Source organism: Amphiura filiformis, chromosome 9 (genome assembly GCF_039555335.1).
Source record: "Amphiura filiformis chromosome 9, Afil_fr2py, whole genome shotgun sequence".
In the NCBI taxonomy this organism is placed as follows: domain Eukaryota; kingdom Metazoa; phylum Echinodermata; class Ophiuroidea; order Amphilepidida; family Amphiuridae; genus Amphiura; species Amphiura filiformis.
Genome location: NC_092636.1, coordinates 64,402,803 through 64,429,484, shown reverse-complemented (window position 1 = coordinate 64,429,484; position 26,682 = coordinate 64,402,803). Strand labels below are relative to the sequence as shown.

The 26,682-nt window shown below is 36.5% G+C and overlaps 1 protein-coding gene across 1 annotated transcript in view; it reads left to right on the top strand.

Moving 5' to 3' along the window:
* Positions 1-1,246: 1,246 nt before the first annotated feature.
* The window catches only part of LOC140161314 (uncharacterized), a 91,752-nt gene continuing 66,316 nt past the window's right edge, over positions 1,247-26,682 (top strand). The window contains 2 exon segments of the mRNA XM_072184791.1: positions 1,247-1,303; positions 4,965-5,413. Of these exon segments, the coding sequence (XP_072040892.1) occupies positions 5,009-5,413 (405 nt within the window). The 5' untranslated portion in view covers positions 1,247-1,303; positions 4,965-5,008.

Sequence of the window (26,682 nt, the reverse complement as noted above, 5' to 3'; positions counted from 1 at the left end):
TGATATAACCTGGATGAGAAAGACGTGGAATAAATCAGAGTGGCGTCATCATGGAGAGGCCTTCACCCTGCAGTGGGTCGACGATAGGTTAGGATGATGATGATGAAAGGGGTAGCCTACATTCACACGCATGTGATCTCCACTCGGACATTTACTATTCCCAGTGTTATAGGCTGACATGGAAAAACTGAGCCTAAAGGGCAAGGGGATAGGATGATCCACAGAGGGCAGCTTCCCCGTTTGGCTACACCACGAACTGTCACAGGAACGAGACTTGTTGTGCATGGGTCTTGGCTGCACACATACCGTAAAACCTTGACTACAAGCATATAGAGCACTTTTGATGAAAACTAAATTAATCCAGGCACCATCCATCAACAAAATTATGATTATGGAGTTTGAGCAAAATACAAGCATATACAAACAAGTAGGCCTACTATCGTAAGACCAGTCTATTGTATTGGCATATTTACGGCTGTTTCAGTATTAAAAATTTATGAACCCCCACCACCGATACACCTTACCCCCTAAACAGGCTAAAATTGTATTGAAATCAGTCTTTTTGAATAAAATAAACACACTGTCTGTGGTCATCTTGTGGCTCCCTACATTTTGGTCATCAAAAATTTGATGACTGGGTGTTTTTTTCCCACCACCAGATTCAGGTAGGGCCTACAGGGTAGGCCTAATAAAAATGGAAAAAAAAAGACTAGAGCTATAAAAAAATAAATAAATAAATGACCCCCCTCCCCCTTTTTTTTTTTTTTCTTTCCAAATATGTGTAACCCCCTGATATATTTGGAATTTGGGACCCCCCTCTTCTGAAGTCCCCAATAATGTAAAATATTTATGACATTTCTATTTTTTGAGTAAAAATTTAGCAAAATTGTTCAAAAAATGTGGTCATTGCTTCCTATAAAGTTCCTTTTGTCATGGTGTTTTAGAAGTTGTCCTATATTTTTTTAGAATATGTTTCAGAAAAAAAAATGGGTTTTTAAAATTTTTGTCATTGCTTGCGTTTGTCCATACGCGGTATAGAAGGCAAAAAAGCTCCCCATCCACTGTTGATTAATAAAAATAAACTTCAGAAGTTACACCCCTATTAACAAAATCGATTATTCTGAATACTTTTTTTTACCCGAGTATGCAGGTACGTACGTTGTAATTGGTCGCATATTTATCCTTGACAGATTATTGACCAATGATACGTCTTGTTACAATATGCTGCAGCAGCTGTTCATTTCTCCCTGGTTTCCGTTGAAAACATATCCGAAAAGGAAGGGTGGTGGACGGCCACAAATAGGCAAGTATTGGTGAAAGCAAACAATAAAAAAGTGAAATTTCATATCAGATACAAGGAAAAATCCATGTTGCTACGTGCAGTGTTAAATTTTGGTAATGTTAGTGTTAGATATTATTAGAAACTTAACTACAGTATGAGCACTAAATATTTGGGCTGCAGAATTCGGAAGCTTTCCGTCAATTTATCGTTCAAGTGCTCGAGTTCTACTTCTAGCTACGCCGGTACTATAAAAATTTTTTTATCATGTACATCGTGGAACATACTCTTTGCGTGGCTGTGTGTAGTGTTGTACGCAGATAACCTATATAATATACGCGTAGTAGAGTAGCGGTATACACTCGCGGAGTAACAAGCATTCCGAAATTCAGATTGAATGAACAGTATCAGTAACACAGTCACAGCCTGACATAATGTGACAATTTTTTGCGTACAATGCACGATGTACACCAGCGTGTGCGACCGTGTATGAATGACGTGAAAGTGAAGCCAACCATGGCAACGCTCTCGTGATTGGTTGGTATTGTATCAAAGGTCGTGTGTTCGTGTTGTAGTTTGAAATACGCGATATACGATCGCGGTTTGATCGAGTACATTTGTTGAAAGCTGCGTTTATTCAATTGTAATTCTGACTGTAGTTGAATGTTTGTTTGTTTGTTTGTTTGTTCCACAATGTACATGAAATGAATTAAAGCCATATTTTAACATTTGCTTTCAATATTTTTCTAAATTCTGTTTTTTTACACGGTTGTACTATACGTTACTTAAAAACTAACATGCCATGCAAAAATCAAGACTTTAGGTGCTGTAGTTTTGTCAAAATTCACGATTTTGAATAAAACGCAAGAACCGTCGTTTTATTATTGTGATGGAAATATTATAGCTAAAATAATACCCGGTAGTTTCTCAATATGATGTACTGCGTGCACTGCGTAATGTCACAAGTTTAGTGGAATGACACAATAGCGCGATCGATTGTGTACGCACAGGAAATGCAGCGCTACCCAAAGCGAGTGTGGTAGGCGTTGTACCCCAAAGCAATTGTCATTGCGTGCCTAGTGAGCTCTCATGATTAGTCAGTGTCTGACCGATCATGTCCTTATCTGAATCGGCCGATTGGCCGATCAATTCCCTCTTTGATCTGCCGATTCGATCACCGATTACCAATGCCCCAATTGTAAATAATGGCTGCCATCGCCGGGAGTACATTTCACCTGTATGTTGAAAGGGTGCTTGTACGCAAAGTATAACCATAATTATGTATGCTCTGAGCACAAAAACACACTCCCGTATTCATTTAAAATACTTAATTTGACCATGATTATTCCAAGTTCAATTTACCTTTTCCCCCTGATGTCCGAGTCCGTCTAATCATTCGATCGCCCCATTTTAATATTGTGTTTACGTTCAAGTCAGTGTGAGTTTTGCACACGGCCCGTAGCTCTCTCCAATCTGACACGCACATGTTTAACCCGGAAGTAACTACAATTACGTACGGCGTACGTACATGAGTGTGAGTTTTGCACACAGCCCGTAGCTCTCTCCAATCTGACATGCACATGTTTAACCCGGAAGTAACTACAATTACGTACGGCGTACGTACATGTAGATGCGGGGAATTACGTGATTATCTTAGCTGCGTGCCTGAATCAGTGAATCCCGGTATGATTATAGGTTTATCGCCTACAAACAGTGTCCGATTTACAAATTTTTTCCTACCTGCACTGGTGCATGTAGCCCAAAATTTCTACATGCACAGCAAAAAGTGTACATGCACCTAAATTAAAGCAAACATAAAATCACACTGAATCACGATCATTGTCAGTTAAGCTTGTAATAATATTCCCGGCTCCACTGTCATTGTCATTTTTATGCCGATCACTCGCCGATTTCTTAGCCAAAACACTGGGTGCTGTGGCTTCATCTGTTCTAGAACTAGTCGCCGACGAGGTGGCCGATTTCCAGAATGATGCAAGTGTTTTTTGAGGTATATTTCCTTTTTTGCTGGACATTATTATGATTATTTTCCGTACGTAAACAAATATTTCCCACGTTTTAAATTCCGGTTCTTTTTTTTCAATGAAATGAAAATGACAGCTTCTACATGTGCGAGGGTATCGGAATTGGTGGATGACATCCAACGCTTAGCCCTTCTAAGAGAAGTCATAGTCTCGGACCAGACTGTATGTGGCTATCTCGAATGTTCGTTAGGATCGACAAGTATCAGACCGATGCAAACTGGCTGTGTAGAAGACTAGGGAAGTCAATGAAAAAAAGTGACAGTTCTCACGTGATAGGGGTATCGGGAATTGTCAATTGCGCGACGGCGCCAGCCCTTCTAATGAAGTCAGGATGTTGCACTAAAAATAGTTGGGTTTTTCCAAATCGGACTGACTGCTTGTCATCGCTAGCGCTAAAATCGTACATGCACGCGTGCAGGCAGGTAGTTAAAAGCTGCATGCACAGAGGGAATGTTACATGCACTGGTGCAGGTATGCAGGTGGTAAATCGAACACTGCCTACAAAGCTTGATTTTTTGCTCAATTTTGCTTGATTTAACTTGTCCAATTCGAAGAAACATACCAATAAATGAATACTTGTTAAGCTTCAACAATTACTTTCATGATATTGGGTGATCGGTGCATTACATCGGCGGATGAAGGAAAAATCGGCCGATGCAGATCACTATCGATAAGCTAATAATTGGTCCGATTCGGAAGCTACCGATCTGATCAGTCAGTCTCTACTCATGATCGAGAAACTATTATTTTAGCTATAGTCTAACACGTACACAAGTGTTCACATCACAGTCCGTACACGGCGTGCGGGATGGTACACACACATCAAAGGCCCGTGCAGTAGCACAACGAAGTAGTGACATGCATAGACGACATCTGTGCTGGTAGTAAATTTCAGTTTTCTTTGCTTTACAGTTGTCCGGCGCAAAATTAAAAGGGGTCATATCTGACAGTAAAAAAAGTAACATTTTATGGAAAAGAAATACTAATCTATTTTTTATGGAAATGTTATAACATGGCTTTAATAATAATTTTTCTATAGTTGTCCACATCCAACTTTTCACGTATATACATGTACCACCTGTCTCCGAAAATTAAATGAACCTGACTTTCCTGTCCATCAAACAAATTCCTCATAGCCAGTGTGCATTGGGTATTTTTAGTCAGTGGGAGTGGTCTATTACGTAGACACACACAAAAAGTTAAGTTCCATGCCTGGGTAGAGGATAGTCAAAATAAAAATTCCTATCGTTTATTCTCTAATTGTGTAATTAACTTACGAAGGAACCATCCAAGTTACACAACTGTGCATTAATCATAGGAACATTTCCAAACCGCATGATAACACTTGTTTCTCCTCCCCTGACCTACCAACAAAAATTACTCCCCCACATCTATTTTGTCGACAGTGATGTCTCTTATCGACTGTCGGAAAAATCTCATTGTCAACAATTTTATTTGGCGACAGTAGGTCTGTCGATAACAAGCCTACTCCGATTGAGAAACAAAAAATACATTTTATGCAGACTTATGCAAAATTGCATGCATAAAAGATAAACAAATGCAGCAAAATAATGTAATCTTTAAAAATTTAAAACCAAAAAAATTTTGTAACATTTTATAATTTGACCTTGTTGCTGTTACAGCAGTCGTTTGGTGTCACTGAATAGAGCTGTTACATGTGATGTCAATGGCAGGCTTTCATCCCATCCGTAAACCTCTTCAGGAAACCATAATGCCACAACAATCTAACACATGTCGCCACAAGACCAATCCATCTAAAATGATGACAACGAATGAGATGAAACTGATGGCAAGGCGTGGAAATAGGCGTGGTCAATGTCATGTTGATGAACACAACAAGTTTTCAAATCAAAGTGCAATCAGTAGTGCAAATGAACAGTGTGAAAATAAACATTTTCTGGACAGCGATATTGGTAACAAAGATGAAAATGGTAACTTTGTAAAGAACATATCTACCCAAAGTTTTATGGTCGCATTTGAAGGTGACAGAAATGGTGAAAAGGTGAAAGGAAAAAAGGGAAGTGGTAGCAGTCTTCAGGATGCCTTTCTTAAATTCCGTATAGCAAGACAGGTAAGACTTTTCTTGTAAATTGACACAAATTTGGACAGGGAGTATCTTTTAAGGTGGTACTACACCCCCTGATAAATTTTGTGACTCATTTTGCATCTTTCTCAAAAAATAACTATACACTGGTAACAAAAGTTAGGGGCAAGGAATCCAATTACTTCACTGAAATTTCAGTGTTTCAAGACAAGTGGTTCATTATAGAAATGAGGTACATTCTAGCGGTACCTCTTTTCTTATCATAAATAACGTACCACTTGCCTTGAGTCACTGAAATTCCAGTGTATACTGGATTCCTTGCCCCTATAATAATTAAATGTACATAACTTTTGTTACCAGTGTGTTATTATTTTTTTAGAAAAATGCAAAAATAGTCACAAATTTATCAAGGGTGTAGTACAACTTAAAGAGGAGGGGAGAGTGATTGCTCCCCTTCAGCTTCCCTCTAGAAGGGAGTATACATGTGCTTTTCACATGTATGTCCAGTACACTAGCTTCTAGAGAAGTACAGCACTCTTTTGCTCTGATTGATGCAAGCGTCCTGTCAATGAGCGACCAGAGTTGCAAGTTTTCCGGTTTTGCCAGAATTCCGGCATTTTTAACAAGGAAGCCACCTTACAGGTATATGCAAAGGTAATTGCCTTGCCAATCCGATTTTGGCTGTGGTGCTTAAGTACCCTGTTAATTTAAAAGCATTTGTCAACACTTTGTGGCCTCTGTGTCTCTTGTTTGCCTTTGCCCAGTAGCCTTGATGATGAGATTTGCTTTCAGGACATGATTTTGTATTTCACAATTATCAATATGTGTGTTGTGGTGAAATGTGGGTGAACCACAGAATTAAAACCAGAGAACCCAGACTCTACTGCCATCTTAATACCCGCATGGAGCAAAATTGGGGCTACCGGTATTCGGTTTCGCTCGGTCCGCTCAGAATGCACTTGAGTCAATTGTTGTCATGTGAGCTTGACATTGCATGTACTAGATGCAACCTGCACACAATACCTATTATGCTTCAGATAAGATGCAGAATTGTTTTTGTTTGTTTCCGCGTACCATCGCTAAGGACCAGAATACCTCCAATTTGTGCCCCATACATGTAGCTGGGGCGTTACTGTATGTGGCAGTATCTGAGACTGGGTTCTCTGGTTTTAATTCTGTGGGTGAACCCTTTTTTCCTTCCTTTGAACCAGAGGATCAAATGGTGCGTTGCAGGCGTGTAAGGTAAGTTGGGAACATATCCATGACTATTGGTGAAGTGTCAAGTACCTAAACAGACTGGGAAACAGTGGGGGGGGGGGGGCAGGGGCCATTTGGCTCCCGTAAAGCCCCAAAATGCCTCTGTAAAGTAAATACCTGTGACTAGGGGCCAACTATTTTGTTCAAACTGGCCCTGGCCCTAATGGTCATTTTGACTATCAGAATTGTGCATTTTGTTCATAGAATTTAGGTTATTTCTTGCATTCTTTGCCTGTTCATCTGGTTAAGGCATTAATCCATTAATCATAACATTGTCGAACATCAGTAATTTTCAAAATAGCTGCTGGTTCAGTGAAAATAGCCACTGGTTCAGTGAAAATAGCCCCTCCTTCCCTGTAAATCCTTGTGAACCTATTTTTTTACAAAGTAGCCCCTTGCCCAGCACTTCTTTTTCCCCAGCCTGTACCTTAAATATACAGTTGTACTGAACATGATATGCTACCATGAATAGCAGGGTTTTATACTGCCATAAACTTCCCATCAAAGTACATATTTAACACTGTTTTGGAAAAGCATCATGCATGCACGTAGAACTCATTTCATGATGAGTGTTGATGACACAGACACTGCTCATGTTGTACAAAACTGGTACCGGTACTTTGAATGATTTGAGTTCATCATTTCTGCAAGTGTAAAACATGAAATTTGGAAGATGCTAATAATATTGGTTTACCAGGTTTTCTTGCTCATGTATCAAGAGACAAGCACTGTCCAGCTTCTATCCAGCTTGCTCCCCATTAAAGACCAAAATTGACTTTTGTTGTGTATAATATAAATAGGAATTTAAACATGATGTTTTTTCCTTGTAGTACCCCCCGCAAGTAGATAACCTGCCTAGTTGATGTGAATTGTGACTGGAGCCATCTTGTGGTGTATTTTAGTCAGGCTATCAATATAATAATTATTTTTGCACCAGTTGTTACATCTCTGGTTGCGTGTGATGTAAATGAGTAGGTGGTTTTTGGACATTTGTATATTATTAAAGATTGAAAAATGAATCACTAGTCCATGCATATTATCTGTTGTTACTTCTGTACACAATACATACTTTCATTCAGTTTCCCTGCATTCAAATATTTTCTGAAATTTAATCTAGTGAAACAGAAAATGTTAAAGTTGTATAACATTTTTATTTTATTGATCATCATAGCTGCACGTAGGATAGAAAAAGGACTAATCGGCATATGAATTCATGTTTACCTTAGATGAATGCAACTTAGCATGAATGTTGTACATACCTCTATGTCTGGGTGTGCAGTGGTAGGGAAGAACAGTTAATTCTCTTAATCTTAGTCATGAGGGCAGTAATGTTTTCGTTGTGACGGTGCTATAGAATTGTTTGATACATTTTACACTTAATGTTTGGTTTAGAGAAGTGTTACTATGGCAATTTTGATAGGGCCACATGAATCCTCAGTAGCATGTTTGATTCGTTAGAGTTTGGCATTAATTGTCCTTTCCTTGGGTAAGTGTCCTTTTCTTGTGTTTAGTCCAATCAATTAAAATGGAATGGTAGTTATTGCTCACTGAAGCTTACTGTTCCAGTACAAAAAAGTTAACATTTTAAATGCCATAGAAATTTTGAGCAATGAGAATAGACCCAATGTGGCAGTGAACTTTAGAGCAGGCCCGACAAAAGGATATAAAGCTCACATTTTCCAAAATTATTTTGGAAAGCTAAATTTCTCTCTAAATGTCAAACTATCCAAGAAATTTCAAACTAGTACTAGTATACTCTATTCAGTCTATCAAACAGAGAAATATTCAACCCTCCATTCAGTTGAAAAAATCACATGTTCATTTGCAAACTTGATATTAGTCTTGCTGAAAGTTTTGGGTAGCATACCCTCACATTTACAAAATTCTATAAAATGTTGTAATGAATTGAAAATGGATGAAATCATTCATGCTTTGGATGAATTATTGGTAGAATTATTACCATGTATAGCTTGCATTGCAAGGATCACATCACTTTAAATGCCCTGTGAATATGAGTGGGTGTCTATTTGTGACCTGTCTCTTTCTATTGCTGACATCATGCCCGCCTACACACAGGATAAGGTTCATAGGTTGCAGCTTCTGAAAGTTGGAAGTACATGCATAATACCTAGAATAACTACATGTAGTTTGTAGTTACATTGTGCAACCAGATAGGCAAACTTTGAAAAAGTAGAATTTGGTTGAACTGAGGTGGTATCCAAACAGTGTGTTTATAGTGGAGTTCAAATGTTTTAGGCTATACCATGAAAATTGTAATTTTATAGGAAGTATTTAATAATTTATACATAAAAATATTGCTGGGACTAACCATGAACGATATCCTGGGTTTATCTGACATGTCAGATTATGTTTGTTTACCAATGTTCTCCTTTGAAATGAAAAAAAAAGTTGTATTCATTTCCAAGCTCAATCTTGAGCAATACCATTTTTCCTTTTTGGTGAGACAGTGCTGTCAGCACAGCATTTGAGCGAATGCTCGCAATTTGAAGCTGTACCTGATGATATGTGCACTGACGTCACTGCTTCAACAAGGTGAAAAGCTACCATCACCAAGTTATAAAAACAGGTAAAATCTGTTCCAACTGACCAGCAGGAAACCAAAGGATACAACAGTGTCACACTAGCAATGGATAAAATTAAAAACAGGGAAAATATGACACAACATCCAATGGGGAGTAACACAAAATATATAAACAGAGTTAAAAACCCGACGTTTCGAAAACACAAAACTTTTCTTTTTCAAGGAGTAAAAAAGGAGACCTGCTCTCAATATAGTGGAGACCAGCTCTATCACTCAGCAAGCAAGTCAGTAAGTTGTTACATACATCCATCACATCTATTCTGGTTAAAAGATCACTTGCAGGGCATGTAAACAGATAAAATCTGAAGAAGTTTCTGATTGTGCATGAAGCAATAAGGCGCCCCATGAATGTGTGCCAAAAATCGCCCCCCCCTTCGGCTGGCCAAAAAATTGATTGTTCTGTGAAAATGAAATCTTGCTTCCCACTCAAACCACAAAGGCAACTGTCAGTCTCTTATTGTGGATGCATATTGTTATTACACCCACTGCCTCAAAATAAATCATGTGCCCATAATGCTCTGTACTTGGACTCAAGTCACTGACAGCTCTCTGTGTACAAGTTTACAATATAGCACATTTGTAATGTACATTGTATACAGACCAAGAACTCAATGGTAATACAATACTTCCCCTTCCTATTCAATTTGTATTGATATTTGACCAGCAGCTAGGGGCGGTAGTACTCAGCAAGCAGATCAAGCAGCTCAGTAGAGCATTAATGACATGTTAATAGTTCACCTGTACTTTACTAAACACAGGAATGTCTTGCTCCGCTTGATCGTGAACAAAATATTTTTTATGTTTCATAATCTAATCATAATGTGATTGTGAAGCAAAATAACATTAATAATGACAGTTAACATGTTGACAAAGATGGAATAGATTATACTCTATGATAATAATTTTCTTAGTTCCCTAAAGTTGTAAACCCTTTTAGTTTTCTAATAGTAATAAAACATAATATTACTGTCTGATTGAAGAAGTTGGGATGTGCCATATTTAACCGTATTACCAATTATAAATAAGCATTAAAACTTCCCTTTCAGGGTACTCAAAATACAGCAGTTTGCCAGGAAAATAGATTTTAATTACAGCTTAAAACACATCAACATGACCAAAAGTTTCACAAACTTGTTCAATTGAAGGTGCTGCTGAATCCAACATGAAACTTTTTTTCACATCAGTATAAAACAGCATGTACCATTTATTCAGTTTATTCTTTCATGCATTAGGCTGTCTTTAATATTTTTGTCATGAATAGACATGCAAATTCTGGTTTTTGATATTATTGACCTTTAATTTCTACGATTTTTAATCTCAGCTTACATAATTATTCAAAATATTGATACTCAACTGGTCTTACATTAGATGGGTGTCTAAATTAAATGATTGTATATTCCTTGTTAAAAATGAAAATGAAATTAAAATCACAATGCCATTTATATGTGGTAGACTGGTCACAAAATGTAGATGACATTGACATTTTCCTTCCAATTTGCGTTATTCTTTGTACTGTTACATAGTTTCACTTAAAACAACTTTGCACAACCAATGACAACAAAACTTTGGGTACCATTGAAAGCTATGGAACCCAACTTTCTATAATCTAAAAGTAATGTGTTTCGATGGTCATTCTACTGTGGTGCATGTTGACAAATTGACCATACTGTAAGCTATTTTAAATTCAGTTAAACCCCCACTTTTATCCATATTTGGGTCGAGGAGTGTGGTTGAAGTTGATTACAGCTTGCAAGTCAGGTACCTACAAAGAGTGGTAGAGCCTACAGTTCAGATCTGCATTGAAGTACATGGCCGGGGGATGGTACAATTTAGTATCGAAGTTACGTAATGTTACTATGTCAATTGGATCACATACTTGAGTAATGAACTATGATCGAAACAATCACCACACAAAGTATATGGCACTTGAAGGCATACCAAAATAGCGTGATCCGGTAACCAAGAGAATTACGTAACCACTTCGATGCTAAATTGGCAGTGTGTCATACCCACCTAGTCCTGGTTCCTTAATTCCTTGACAAATATTTTTGATGTAATTTTATAAACTTGGCACCAGTAATAATAATATGAAAGTTCATTAGGGAAGAAAATTAGTCCCAGGATCAAGTAACACACATGTAGCTGATATCACTGTGGCCTAATGGTTAATATCATCATCAATTAATATATAACTAACAGATATAAAGTAGGGGTGATTAGTTCAAAATGTCTAGTGAGGAAGGCTGTGTGGGCTGTTAGTTCCATTTGATTTGCAATATGCAATGCATCAATTCTCATTACATAGATTCTATGTGCAATTACAAATGGCTCGGACTGGTGCCAGTTTCCATTTTTGCCACAGTTTTGAGTTTAACATCTAAAGATAAGCAATTACTCTTGCTTGATGCAAGTGATGTTCTTGAACCAAGACAGTTTAACTGATGTAATTGAATTAATTGGTATTATTTTCAGTTTATCCATGGTGATATACATGTAGAGCCAAATATTAATTGTAAGTAGAACATACTTGTCCTACTTGAAATTACAAATTGGCTCAGGCTGGTGCCAGTTTCTATTTTGCCGTAGCAAGAAGATGCAATTATGCTTTAAAATTGCTGCAGGTCTACATTACAAATGGTTTTTGTTCTAAATGGTTTTGCTCCATAAGTACTATATTCTGAATGTTTTGTGATCTGTGATCCGAATGGTCATTTCTCCAAAAGGTCTTTGAGTACCCCTGAAAAGGTCTCTCTGGGAAGCATACAGAGGAAGGCTAGAAATCCGACCGCCCGACCCAACTTGCCCATTTTCCACTTGAGGGCAACACAACAATATTTTTTTTTTGGCCTAATAGGTTTATTATTTGTAATCTCCATAGCAGCTAAGGTAAAAGATGTTGGAAACCAACCACAAATCTAGGTTTCAGTCAGGCAGGTTGTATAGTGCCTCAGGGGCGGCTTTTGCAGTCAAGTTCACCATAAAAATATGTGTGGGAGGAAACATTGCATTCCTCTCTTTCCCCAACACCTGATGAGCCTTTCAATAAAACTGGTCAAGGGTGAAGTGTATAGTGCTTATAACACATGCACGCATGCACACACAAATGCAGGCGCTGCACGACACCGTATATTACATGCCACAGGACTGTTGCTAGGCTGGGCTAAACATATAAACAAGATTTTTCCATATTTACCAAGAAGAGGTTAATAATATCAACTTGAAGTTGTAATCAGGTTTTTCATGGAGAAAAAACACAGAAATGAAACTTTTAAAGTTTGTTTAGTTAAAAATTGATAAGAATTTGGATTTTGAGAAATGAAACTGAAAATGATATGTGACCCCTCGCCACAACTGAGCCCTGAAGTCGCCAATCATCATTTTTGAGATATTCAACCAAAATATTCTGCTTGAAATTAGCTTTAAAATGATGTATATCATGTCTATAGTACTTGACATTTAAGTAGTGAAAAATCAATAAAACAGTCAATAAATCCTTTGTTTCCTATTGTTTATTGTTAAGTTCGATGGAGCATATCTTAATAGTGGCACTGGCGACATCCGGGCTCAGTTGTGCCGAGGGGTCACATATTATCTGCATTGAATTGGCGATCAATTTTTCCACATCCTCAAACATGAATAAAGTGAAAATAATTGGTAACCTTGATTTATTTTTAAGCAAAAGTCCACATTACAAGTACTAGTAATACTTATTTGACATGCCAAATCTTTGAGTGAAGACCCTGTACAGGATCTGCTCTATTGTTAGTTAAACTTTGAGAAATAATGCACTCAAATTTATTTGCTTCAACACAATGTGATTTTTTTTAAATTGCAGACTAGAATTACCAAAAATAAGTGCATGTAGGCTATAAAATAATAAAGAATGACTACAGAAATCAGAATGTACATAATGAATGAATGAAAACTAAAATATTTTGCAGACTCCCTTTTACAAATTAAGGGTACTGCTAACCGTCCAGCGTGTGTTATTTTGCACAAGAGCCTATGCACACCCTTGATGTTGAATGGGTATTGACCTTTTTCCCTCTATCCCACAATGCACTATTCCAGGGGGTATGATGTAGTTCATCAACCTCATAAATCGTGTGCATCCGATGGTCTTTGCCAGGCCTTAGCAATTATTTTGTCTTAATATGGGCATACTGATATCGTAAAGGCCATCGATGTTACTAATTATGCAATTATTGAATACACGAGTGATGCAGTTACGGAGCAATGCAGAACATCTGTGTAAGAGATTTTGTTTATGTTTTATTTTCATCTCCGAAAAAAAGTGAAACGGACGCCAACAAAATATCACTGCGTGTCCCGTCATTAGTTTTTCACCATTAGGTCTATAAAATATATACAAAGTTAGGTTTCAATAACAGGAAACTTTTTTTGGCGACGACACCATGTCAATAAGGCATAGAAATGTTGTTTTTTGCCCCCAAAAGGTATTAGTGATCGTGCGCCATTAATATCGTGATTATCTGGGATTCCTTTTTTGTGATGAAGGCACCAGCCGAAATGTCTGTATTCAGAATGCAATGAACATAACTCTGTACTCCCCGGGAGATGATGTATTTTACGACACTCATACCCCCTGGAATAGTGCATGATGGGAAAGAGGGAGAAAGGTCTATACAGGTGGAGAAAGGACCTTGCAAAAGATTATATGAATTTAGTACCCATTACTCAACTAATGTGCAAAAAAATTATCTACAATACTTTGTTTGGAGTCACTGAGAAGTTTTATCAGTCAAATCAACCAATCAATCAATCAGAATATTAAAGCATCAGTCATTAATTTCATACTTAAAATTACATTACTAATAATGTATTACTTCCATGATTAAATAGAGGTTGGGTATATTGACTTCTTGTCACACCCATAGGTGCACACCTAATTCAGTTTTCATACATATTTGTATTTCAGCTGATCCCCATATATTCAGACATTATACAACTATTTGGTCAATACTAATGTATGCAAAGTTTTGCCTGATATGGGTCACTGGGAGTCAGCCCTCTGCATCAGCAGTTTGGCAGTATGTATTTTAAACATAATGTTTTCATGTAAATAAAGTCTGCACAAGAAGTAACGCAGCTGTTATATACATACGCCTATAGCTTCAAAACAAATAAATATTTTCATAGTATTTCAGCATATTGAGGACGGATATTTATTTGCGCACATTTTGATACCCTATTTGTCCAATTTTGTTCAATATTAGCAACACAGCATTGTTTTGAAAGAAAAATACCCGAATTTAAAAGTTGCAGCTATTTGTATTGATTTGAAGTCAGAGCGAAGATAATGGAGGGTTTTACGTGCCATAATGCTTGTGTAATAACCATTGATCGCTGTAAACCGCAACTATTAAATTCGGGTATTTTATTTAAGCACTAGGCCTACTGTGTTGTTGATTTTGAACAACATTTGAAAAATGGGGTATCAAAATGCACGTAAATAAATCCTCCTTCTTTCTATGTTGAAATATTGTGAAAACAATTATTAGTTCTGAAGCTATAGGCGTATTTATAACAGCAACTTTTTGTGCAGACTTTAGAAGGAAACAGGTTTTGATAGGAGCTGTCTGTTGGCATCAAGTTAGTTGAAGTTCAGCTTTCTGTTTGAAATTGGTATGTGCACACACGTACACATACATGCATCTATTTATTACCTAATATTTTGATGAGAGTCTCATAAAAGAAATTTTGACCATGTACCAACCCCGCACCGGAAAATATAGAACCAAAATTTGATCAAAAACAATTTTTTGGGATGGGGTTAACTTTGATAAGGGATATGCCCGGGGGGGCACTCACATGTTAAGGTGGTACGGGTATGTGCGGCGGTCAAGGGTCCCTTTTTCAGGCTCTCCGGCAGTTCCTTAAGCCCCACATTTGAATCTAACCCAGTTCTTTGAGCCTCAAACTCTGACAATTGTAGCTCTTTAAGCTCAAATTTGGAAAAAATTTGGAAATTTTTAGCTCAACAGCCTATAATTTGGCCCAAATTTCAGTTCTTCAAGCCCCTATTTTGCCCAAAAATCAGTTCTCAGTTCCCAAAGTTCGGCGCTCTGCGCCGCACACCCCTACCAAAATTTAAGTTGAGTGCCCCCCCCGGGGGATATGAGACAAATCCCTGCTTATAATAGAGGGTCTTAGACCACCTGGGCTTTGATTTACTACTATATTTTTATCCCAACTAGAAGAAGGCCTAGATATTGAACATCAAGACAGCTATGTTTTGAAGTACGGCATAATTTTCGCTCAGAAAAATTGTTTTAAACATTGTAAAGAGAGGCATAAGATTATGTAATAAATCGGAAAGCACGGCTGAAAATCCTCCTTTCGCATGGTCAACTGAAGGAATAAAAGGGATTGCGGAGGGTTTGTTGTGGTGTAGGGGGACATACAACATAATTCTGTACTAGTCATGTCTCCTAACTGAGCTTCAAAAGTACATGTAAATATATCTTCCTAGGCTAAGCTCTTCTATGTAGTGTGGACAGATTTATCTTCCAAATTCATTTGAAGGAGTATTATTTTGTAAAATGTTGAAATTTACATGAAAAGTTAAACTTTACGATCGTAGTGGGTCTGCCAATAGAAACACACTAAATGCATAGACTCTGAAGACATCGAAGGTCTAATATTAAAGTCAAAGCATGAAGATAAAGTAGTTCATTATACCCTGCTCATTTCAAGATTCCAGCCAGGAGTGTTGGTCGGTACAACCAAGTACCATAGTACTTTTACATCAAGCACATTGTATCAGGTTGGTATTCTTGGAGCATACAATGTAGACCCCAGAAAAGACCTTGTGCTTTGGTGTGTTGTTGTTGTTGGTAGACAGTTTAGCTCCCTAGAGGATTTTACCTTGACCTAAATAGACTAGCCATGCCTTGAGTTAGTCATGACCTTTTATGTCCTTAGATTAAGGTCAAGACACTACCCTGGATGCTGGGGAGGACTCAAGCCTGCCTGGGGAGCAATGGAAGAGGCACATGCTGAGACCAATGGCAAGGTCATCAAGCCATACACGTCCACAATAATGATACAGGCATAAACCATGTGAATGTGAACAGTCTATGAAGAATTCATTGAAAAGGATGTGCAGATTTATAATTATATTGTGACCAAATCAAGGCTCATCAGAAATGGGTCAAAAAGGATTGGAAAAAAGGAGACATACCAAAATCTATCAAATCTGTTAAATACACCAGTGTGTTTCATTTTCTGAAAGGGGCGTTTATTGGAGGCACATTTTTGACCAAAAAAATCTGGATATAGCGCCTAATCATTGACGGACAAAATAGGATAATTACTTCAGCCATTTTGAAAGTTGGCCGATCGTGCATGTGAGTTTATCGGTACTATGTAATGATACCGAACATCATCACTCTGAAATTGTATGTGCATTTTCAAGCAAAAATAGTTCGTTAGGCTAATGACAATTCAAAGGTATAATTTCGCAATGAACTGGACAGAAGTTAGAAATACATAAATCTGAATTTAGATGATTTTTAGGTTATTTAGCCCCGCAGATCACTGAGTGGATCTTTAACATGAATGGATGTGCTGAGCCTCTGTTGATTAATAGCTAGCACAAAAAAAAAAGGGGAGATGCAGCTAATTCAGTCATAGATGATGACAGGAAGTTGATATGTAGGTCTCCATTCATGAACTCTTATTGGAGATGAGACAAATCAAATGTTATATTTAATATTGCTTATTTTTCTGATTTATTAAAATGAGATGGCAAGTGCTGCATAATTATTTGAAATCTTAAGGGATATGGAATGAGCATTTTGAGCATTTCGACAGTATTTTTTGTAGGGCATGAGAGCACATCAGACATATCGAATTGCATTCTGAATCTGAAGAATGTCTTTCTGATATCAAATAATTTTCATTTTTGAAATTCACTATATAATACAAATTTTATGACAAATTATTAAAATTTGATATTTTTCACATTTTTGATATATAACAGTCCTCAAAGTAAATTTTATAAATCTAATGATATATTCTTAAAGTGTATGTAGCTGGGAGGAAAAGCCAACGATCAATTGAAAATTTTGACCTTTCATATTGAAGATATGGATTTTTTCACAAAAAGACCTAATTTTAGGTATAAATCATCAGATTTATAAAGTCTATTTCAAGTAGTTATATCAAAAATATCAATTTTTAATCATTTGCCATAAAATGTGTATTACATTGTGAATTTCAAAAAAAATGATTTGATATCAGAAGGACATTCTTCGTATTCAGAATGCAATTCGATATGTCTAATGTGCTCTAATGTCCCACAATAAATACTGTCCAAACGTTCATACCCCATCCCTTAAAAGTCTAGTACAATTTTATTAGGCATATTACACAGAAATATTGAAATTGTCACATAAATGAAAACTAAATTTAGAGAAAAGGAAAGCATCACAATTTTGGCCTATCATCTTTGATTGAGACCAAGTTATGATCAAGTTTGTTCAAATAACCAAATATTTAACCAGGCTTAGAATCGTGTTGTGCCTTTAAAATCTATGCATCAATCAGCAAATTGCTAGCCATATGTTGAGAATAAAATTACAGCATTTGCAAAGCAAATAATTGCAGGAATCAAAGGGTTGTATTTGTTGAGTGACTGTACGTTAATAGGTTGAGTAAAAGATCAACAGGATATAACAGGCGCACCCAGGACCAGGCCTTGCTTGGTAGACTTTAAATTATTGGGTTGGTACATCGTGTGATGTAATTTTGTTTAAACTTTGACATGTGTGATAAATGAGAAAACAACCAACATTAAAAAGCAATCAAATTTATATAAACACAAACTTCAGTGTATGGGCATCAATATCAAGGGTTAGAATATCTTGTTTTGTGGGCTTCGGAGTGTACCTGGGGGTGCTGAGTGGCTAAAATGTACCAAAAATAAGTTGAATTTTCAGTATTTCGTCAAATAGTCGCCCCCCTCAAATAAACGCCCCCCACCACTTTTTTCAACCAAGATGTTTAAAAAATGCCGATATTTCCATGCTATCTTGTGTAGTAAGCTTACCAAGTTGCCCACATGTTCGATAATAGCGTCACTTTTGGCGAAAATCTGGATTCGAAACCCGGAAGTGAACCAGAAGTCAGTGTTTCTAGTTCATAGTTCGTCATTTTAGCGTGAGTTTTAAGTTTACCTAATGATTTTAACAGGAATTATCGTTCTAAAATTGACCTTGAATAAACGCCCCGTTTGGAAAATGAAACGCCCGGGCGTTTATTTGACTAAATACGGTATATGATTTTTAATTTTTTAGTATAGCCAAACACTTTTTAATTGTTTTAAGAATTAGAAAATAATACACTGATGTCACTGTTTGACCTACCTAACCATCAAAACAGTACAAAAATTAAATTCAAATACCAAATAATGAATAATCTGGAATGAACTGACAGAAGAATATTTAAATAGCCATTAAAAAGGCTATACATTCTTGCAAAAACAATAAGTGGTTTAATAGGGTCTATGAAACCCCAATAACTTAAAAAAATGGTAGGCTAAACAGTAAACAGTTCCCTCCGATCACAACATTCAAATTGTGAGCAAGCACAAGCATTGAGCGCATCCATACAGAACCTATATGCATCAGCGTAGTAGGCTGTCCAGTTCCCTGCATCATTATGATATCCAAATTGTCATTAATTGTGAGTGCGCATCACGGACAATATATATTATATGGTCATTTTCACAGTAAAGGGTGTAACTTTTGATTTTTAGGGTCAAAATTTCAAAGCACTTAAATATGTTTCTGTTTACTGAAATCATGCATAGAAGCAACTTAAATTCCAGTAAAATAATGTTTCAAGGCTTAAACCTTTTGATTTCTAACAAAAAAATTGACATTTCCATAACATTTTGGTTAAAATCTAAGAAAAAATGTATTATACATAACCTCAGAAAATTATGACATGAAAGCTGGAATACATGTGAAATCCCATTCCAAAGTAAGTCAACAGATATAAATTAAATTTTATACCATGTTTTGCTATGTTTGTAATTGCAGTTTTGACAATTTTTAACATCAAGTGTCATTTACAATGGAAATTTCCAAACCTTAAACATATTTTTAAGTTTTAATTGGGTTCCTAAAATAATTTGAATGTCTAACTTCATGTACAAATACTACTTGATGAAAGGAACCTCCCAGCCAAGTTTCACAGAAATTGGAGTTATTTTTTAGAATTGGCAATTCAAGCGATTTGTGTTTCGGAAGCTTCAGTTAACAACACAGGTGATCATAAAAGTACAATATTTGGCTAACTACTATAAGTTGACATAAAAAAATAGGTAAAAAATATCACAATTACCAATTTTCATGCTAAGTATTGAATTTCAGTTGTGACAAAAATTAAATTATCACAGCAAGTCATTTTTTTTGTTTCAGAGGCTTCATGTTAACAATTGTTAAACATTGCAGAAGTAGTTTTTTTGAAAACAACAGTGTTGGGATCATCTAAGCTGTTATTTTCTTGTGTGTATTGAATCAATGATTCTATGCAGCAGATATTGTAGATTTATCACATGTTAATTTTTTCACCTATTCGTTAAGTATGGTGTTTTTTGCATGTGAAGCCTCCGAAACAGGCTTTCTTGGGTATCAGTATATTTTTCAAACACTAACCATAATGTCAAATTTTTTTTTAATTTATGACATTCTGCACATATCAAGTAATAATTACAATGCAGATATCAGTTTGAAACACACCAATTTAGATATGCATAGATGATAATTAATCTTATTGTTGTTTGGAGGCTTCATTTGTTTCGGAGGCTTCAATTGTTAACGGAAAGTTTGTATTGGGTCCCATTTTCAAACGGTGATATATATCTCCACGATTTAAAAACATGTGACTTGAGGATCTACTTTGCTACATTTTGATAAATAGATTGGATGAGCTCTTTTATTTATATTTACACAAGCTTGCTGAACAGTTTGTTTCGGAGGCTTCAAAAAAGTTAACGGAAAAACGGCTCTTTGAAGTCAAGATTTTATAAAAATTTTAAAAGCTTGCAAATCAACTAATTTTTGTTACCCATTTCAAGTTAAGATATTAACAACTGTTATGAATCAAGAAGAAGTGAAGAAATAACCAAGAATTATGAACCAAAGCTACACCCACAAAGTTTGTTAACAATTGTTAACGGAAAATGAAGCCTACGAAACGACAAATATCAAAGTCCGGTTCTCAAAAATACAGGGTTGTTCACAATTAAATCTAATGTGGCAGTGTTTACTGAACATATGACTGTACTTTCAGGATAAGAAAAATTATCCATGAACTAACTGAAGAAAACACAGGGTTTTACAAAAATGTTACTGTTTTTATAGTTTTTCAAAATGGCAATATTAAGTACATTTAAGCCTGCTAAAACTGAACTCAGTAACTCCCAATGCTGATTATGCCACCCAAGGTAGCTGCTAACTAGATGACTTATGTGGCCAAAAATCATGGAAGTCTGTGGCTTTATTAGAACACTACGGATTAAAATGTTAAAAATCCAAAGTTACACCCTTTACAGTGAAAATGACCATATACTAAGCGCTATTGAGCGTGTCAGAGTGAAACCTACTGGCACATTCTGGCTATGGATACTTGACTGGTTGGGATTTGCCATGGCTCTGAACTAGAGCTAGGCTTCTCCACAATTCCCAGACACTGAGGAAAGTCTGATCACCATCTGGACAGATCTGCCAAGTGAAAACTGGCCTGTGGGATACAAAAAAATCAGGTTCAACAATATAGGCCTATACTGCATGTTACTACAGAGCATCATTTTCAGAATCATAGAGTACTGTACCGTGCGATGGCAGATAACAAGCTCTGTTTAATCGTGCAGGGGGATGCCATGAGAAAAATGCAAGTGATGAGAAAAGTTGTAAAGGTCACACAGAAGCCAAATTTGAAAATAGTTAACTTTAAGCTCTCTTCAAGTGTGTTCTTGGATACTTGTAGGTGTAGTTCTGGGCCTTGGGATAATACAAGTGATACCCTCTTCTTTTATTAGAGCTGAAAGACTTAAGATGATGTTAGAAGAGCACAAAAATGTAGTGATGAATATTATTGTAATAGAATGTCATACTTTTTTGAGGTGTTAGCTCAGCTGTTGGTAGAGCATTGAACTTAATTATGATTGCTTTCATGAATGGTTTGCTAGTGATACTACTGTATAATATCCTGGTTCCAAACATCCAGATTCAAAGGTTTGATTGAATTGTACCCACGTTGAGAATTGCTCTTATCATTAGCGATTGTCAATATTAAACATTTGAACTTGAGTTGCATTTTTATCATAAGTCAGTTCCATTGTCATGTACATAAAGCAAATATTTACCAATGACCCACAATAAATGAGATATGAAATGTTGTGTTAATATTTTTAGTCAAAAACTTTGGACTTGATTGAGAAAATGGTATGTGTGCTTTACATTAAGGTGCGCTTACTGTAATTAATTTTTGAATGGTTTTATGATAGTGTTGAAAATAACATATAAGAGGCTCAGTCTAACTTCTCCTGAAAAATACAAACTCGGGACTGCAAGACCTACAGAACTGCCAAGTACATTTTATTTCCTATGATTATGATACTTGTAAACTATTTTTATAAGAATGCTCTACGTAATAGTATTACTATGTCATTGGGAAGCAAACTGAAAGACTAGATAAGGTTATAATCATGATAATTGGGTTTAGCTATGGTTTAGCACAGGGGTAATAATTAATCAAGGTTAACACACTAGTTGAACACACTGGTTGAACAGCATTGCCATTCAGGCACAAAAGATTCAAACTTGTCTTATTAAATGTTGTCAATCTTTGACATTATCAGTCACCGTGATTTTTTAAAAAAGGTACCAAGATGGTAGTATTTGCAAATCAGTTGATGTACATGTATGAATTGTAGAATGTTACTGTAGAGCAATGTGTAAAATTCAGCCCAAAAGTAACTTTGCTACACAATTTTGGAAATGTGTAGCAATTTTATGCCATACACAAATACAGTGAAGTGTTCAAATGTAACAAAAATCAAGTAGTGCAAGCTGATAATGCTACGCATAAAAAATGTCTTACGTCCAACACTGCTTGGATAAACCTGTCCATATATTTTATGTGTAACTTTGGTTTTGATGTATCGGTGCTCGGATGCTGTCTTGGTGTCTAGTTATCAGTTGACACAAATTTCGTCCAGCTGACCCGCTAAAATTACTTTAACGGGACATGTGCATTGGAAGCGCTCAAACCTGTTCTATTTTACATACACATTGCTGTAGAGCAGGAGTATAGGGCCAACCTTGTTGGACCTGAAGGCCACATAATTTGTGAAGTTCAGTGTGATGGGCCACTTGCAGAGTTAGTTTAATATATATATTCATAAATCTGTTTTTGTAAGAAAATGCTTTGCAGGCTGTATTGTTTAAAATATAACCTGCCGTCCGCAAATTGTAGGAGTAATAAACTATTTTAGGCCAATATGATGTTTTCAATAAAAATATCTAACATTGTTTTATATCTTCCAAGGTGAGAGTGCAATGTAACAGATATTGTGCTCATCATAACATGATAAATTAGAAGTAATTTATCTTAAGGTTAGTATAACCATTTCAAATCAGATTAAAATATTTGAATTTTTGACCATAGAAAACCAGGTTTATGTTGTCTGTTATTTCAGGATATAATTTCAAATTGATACACTATATGTGGGGGTTGTGGGTATGTCTCCTACTAGTCATGTCTCCTACTAGTCATGTCTCCTAACTGAGCTTCAAAAGTACATGTATATCTTTCTAGGCTAATCTCTTCTATGTAGTGTGGACAGATTTATCTTCCAAATTCATTTGAAGGAGTATTATTTTGTAAAATGTTGAAATTTACATTAAAAGTTAAACTTTACGATCTAGTGGGTCTGCCAATAGAAACACACTAAATGCATAGACTCTGAAGACATTGAATGTCTAATATTAAAGTCAAAGCATGAAGATAAAGTAGTTCATTATACCCTGCTCATTTCAAGATTCCAGCCAGGAGTGTTGGTCAGTACAACCAAGTACCATAGTACTTTTACATCAAGCACATTGTATCAGATTGGTATCCTTGGAGCATACAATGTAGACCCCAGAAAAGACCTTGTGCTTGGGTGTGTTGTTGTTGTTGGTAGACAGTTTAGCTCCCTAGAGGATTTTACCTTGACCTAAATAGACTAGCCATGCCTTGAGTTAGTCATGACCTTTTATGTCCTTAGATTAAGGTCAAGATACTGCCCTGGATGCTGGGGAGGACTCAAGCCTGCCTGGGGAGAAATGGAAGAGGCACATGCTGAGACCAATGGTAAGGTCATCAAGCCATACACCTCCTAAATGATACAGGCATTAACTATGTGAATGTGAACAGCCTATGAAGAATTCATTGAAATGCATGTGCAGATTTATAATTATATTGTGACCAAATCTAGGCTCATCAGAAATGAGTCAAAAGGATTGGAAAAAAGGAGACATAACATAATCTATCAAACCTGTTAATACCCCAGTGTGTTTCATTTTCCGAAAGGGGCGTTTATCCAGGGCATTTATAGAGCCAAATTTTTGACAAAAAAATCTTGATAAGCTTTTAAATCATTGACGAAAGAAATACGATAATTACTTTAGCCATTTTGAAAGTTGGCCGATCGTGCATGTGAGTTTATCGGTACTATGTAATGATACAGAACATGGTCACTCTGAAATTGTATGTGCATTTTCAAGCAAAAATAGTTCGTTAGGCTAATGGTAATTCAAAGGTATAATTTTGCAATGAACTGGGCAGAAGTTAGAAATACATAAATCTGAATTTAGATGATTTTTAGGTTATATTTAGGGATCGATCGTTATTTACGGCAGGGGGGTAATGGGCGTTTTGGAAAAAATATCGACAAAAATTTCGCGTTCCCCCCTCGCGTCCGCTCAAAATTTTCGGATTCCCCTTGTTTTCCGAATTTCTCCATTTAAAACTTAACATTCCCCCTCCTGGTTCAACGAAAAATTTCGCGTTCCCCCCTCAAGACCCAAAAAAATTTCGGATTCCCCCCTCAAAATGCCCATTCCCCCCCCCCCTGTCGTAAATAACGATCACTCCCTTAGCCCCGCAGATCACTGAGTGGATCTTTAACATGAATGGATGTGCTGAGCCTCTGTTGATTAATAGCTAGCACAAAGAGAAAAGGGAGATGCAGCTAATTCAGTCATAGATGATGACAGGAAGTTGATATGTAGGTCTCCATTCATGAACTCAGATCTAATACAATGACAAATCAAATGTTATATTTAATGTTGCTGATTTTGCTGATTTATTAAAATGAGATGGCAGGTGCTGCATAATTATTTGAAATCTTAAGTCTAGTACAATTTTATTAGGCATATTGCACAGAAATATTGAAATTGTCACATAAATGAAAACTAAATTTAGAGAAACGGAAAGCATCACAATTTTGGCCTATCATCTTTGATTGAGACCGAGTTATGATCAAGTTTGTTCAAATAACCAAATATTTAACCAGGCTTAGAATCGTGTTGTGCATTTAAAATCTATGCATCAATCAGCAAATTGCTAGCCATATGTTGAGAATAAAATTACAGCATTTGCAAAGCAAATAATTGCAGGAATCAAAGGGTTGTATTTGTTGAGTGACTGTACGTTAATAGGTTGAGAAAAAGATCAACAGGATATAACAGGCGCACCCAGGACCAGGCCTTGCTTGGTATACTTTAAATTATTGGGTTGGTACATTGTGTGATGTAATTTTGTTTAAACTTTGACATGTGAGAAAACAACCAACATTAAAAAACACTTTAAATTATTGGGTTGGTACATTGTGTGATGTAATTTTGTTTAAACTTTGACATGTGAGAAAACAACCAACATTAAAAAACAATAAACTTCAGTGTATGGGCATCTTATTAAGGGTTAGATTATCTTGTTTTGTGCATAGACCTGTCCAGAAATCGGCGTTGGGGGGGGCTCGGAGTGTACCGGGGGGTGCTGAGTGGCTAACATGTACCAAAAATAAGATGAATTTACATGATTTTTCATTTTTTTGTATATCTTGTACACAAATATAGCCAAACACTTTTTTAATTGTTTAAGAATTAGAAAATATACACTTATCTAACTGTATGATCTTCGTAACCATTCAAAACAGCACAAAAATGAAATTTTACCAAATAATGAATAATCTGGAAATATCATGTTGACTTGAGTTGTTGGATGACTGACAGGGAGAATTTTTAGATAGCCTTTAAAAAGGATATCAATATATTCTTGCAAAAACAATGAGTGGTTTAATAGGGTCTATGAAACCCCAATAACTTAAAAATGGTAGGCTAAACAGTTCCCTCCGATCACAACATTCAAATTGTGAGCAAGCACAAGCATTGAGCGCATCCATACAGAACCTATGCATCAGCGTAGTAGGCTGTCCAGTTCCCTGCGTCATTGCGATATCCAAATTGCGAGTGCGCATCACGAACAGTACTAAGCGCTATTGAGCATGTCAGAGTGAAACCTACTGGCACATATCCTGGGTTTCTGGCTATGGATACTTGACTGGTTGGGATTTTGCCCGGGGGGCACTTCAATTTGAAATGGATATAGGTGTAGGGCTGGCACTTTCGCACTAAGGGGCATTCGGTGAGAGCAAAATGTAAAAAATATGGGGTCATTGAGTGAGAGCATGATTTTTGGCATTCGGTGAGAGCAAAATGTAAAAAATGTGGGGTCATTGGGCGAGTCGAAAGCAGCGCCACAGAAACCTCGAAAATCGAATTTCTAGTTCTAAATGGCTTCAAATTTCTTTGTTTTTTCAAAATAAGTAACAAAAGCAGTGATAAATGAAAGTTGCTGTTCAAATTGAACTTGTAAGTGTCTTTGGGTGACAGATCAAATGGAAAAATATGGGGTCTTTGGGTGACAGAGTATGTGTTCGTAAAAAAATATGGGGTCTTTGGGTGACAGCGATGCTGAAAAGGGGGGTCTTAACAGCCCTACATACACGTCACCTCCAGACACTGAAGGGAAAGTCTGCTTACCATTTGGGCAGGTCTGCCGAGTGAAAACTGGCCTGTGGGATACAAAAAATTCTGGTTCAACAACATAATACTGCATGTTTCCACAGAGCATTATTTTCAGAATCATAGAGTACTGTACTGTGCGATGGCGGATAACAAGCTCTGTTTAATCGTGCAGGGGGATGCCATGAGAAAAATGCAAGTGATGAGAAAAGTTGTAAAGGTCACACAGAAGCCAAGTTTGAAAATAGTTAACTTTAAGCTCTCTTCAAGTGTGTTCTTGGATACTTGTAGGTGTAGTTCTGGGCCTTGGGATAATACAAGTGATACCCTCTTCT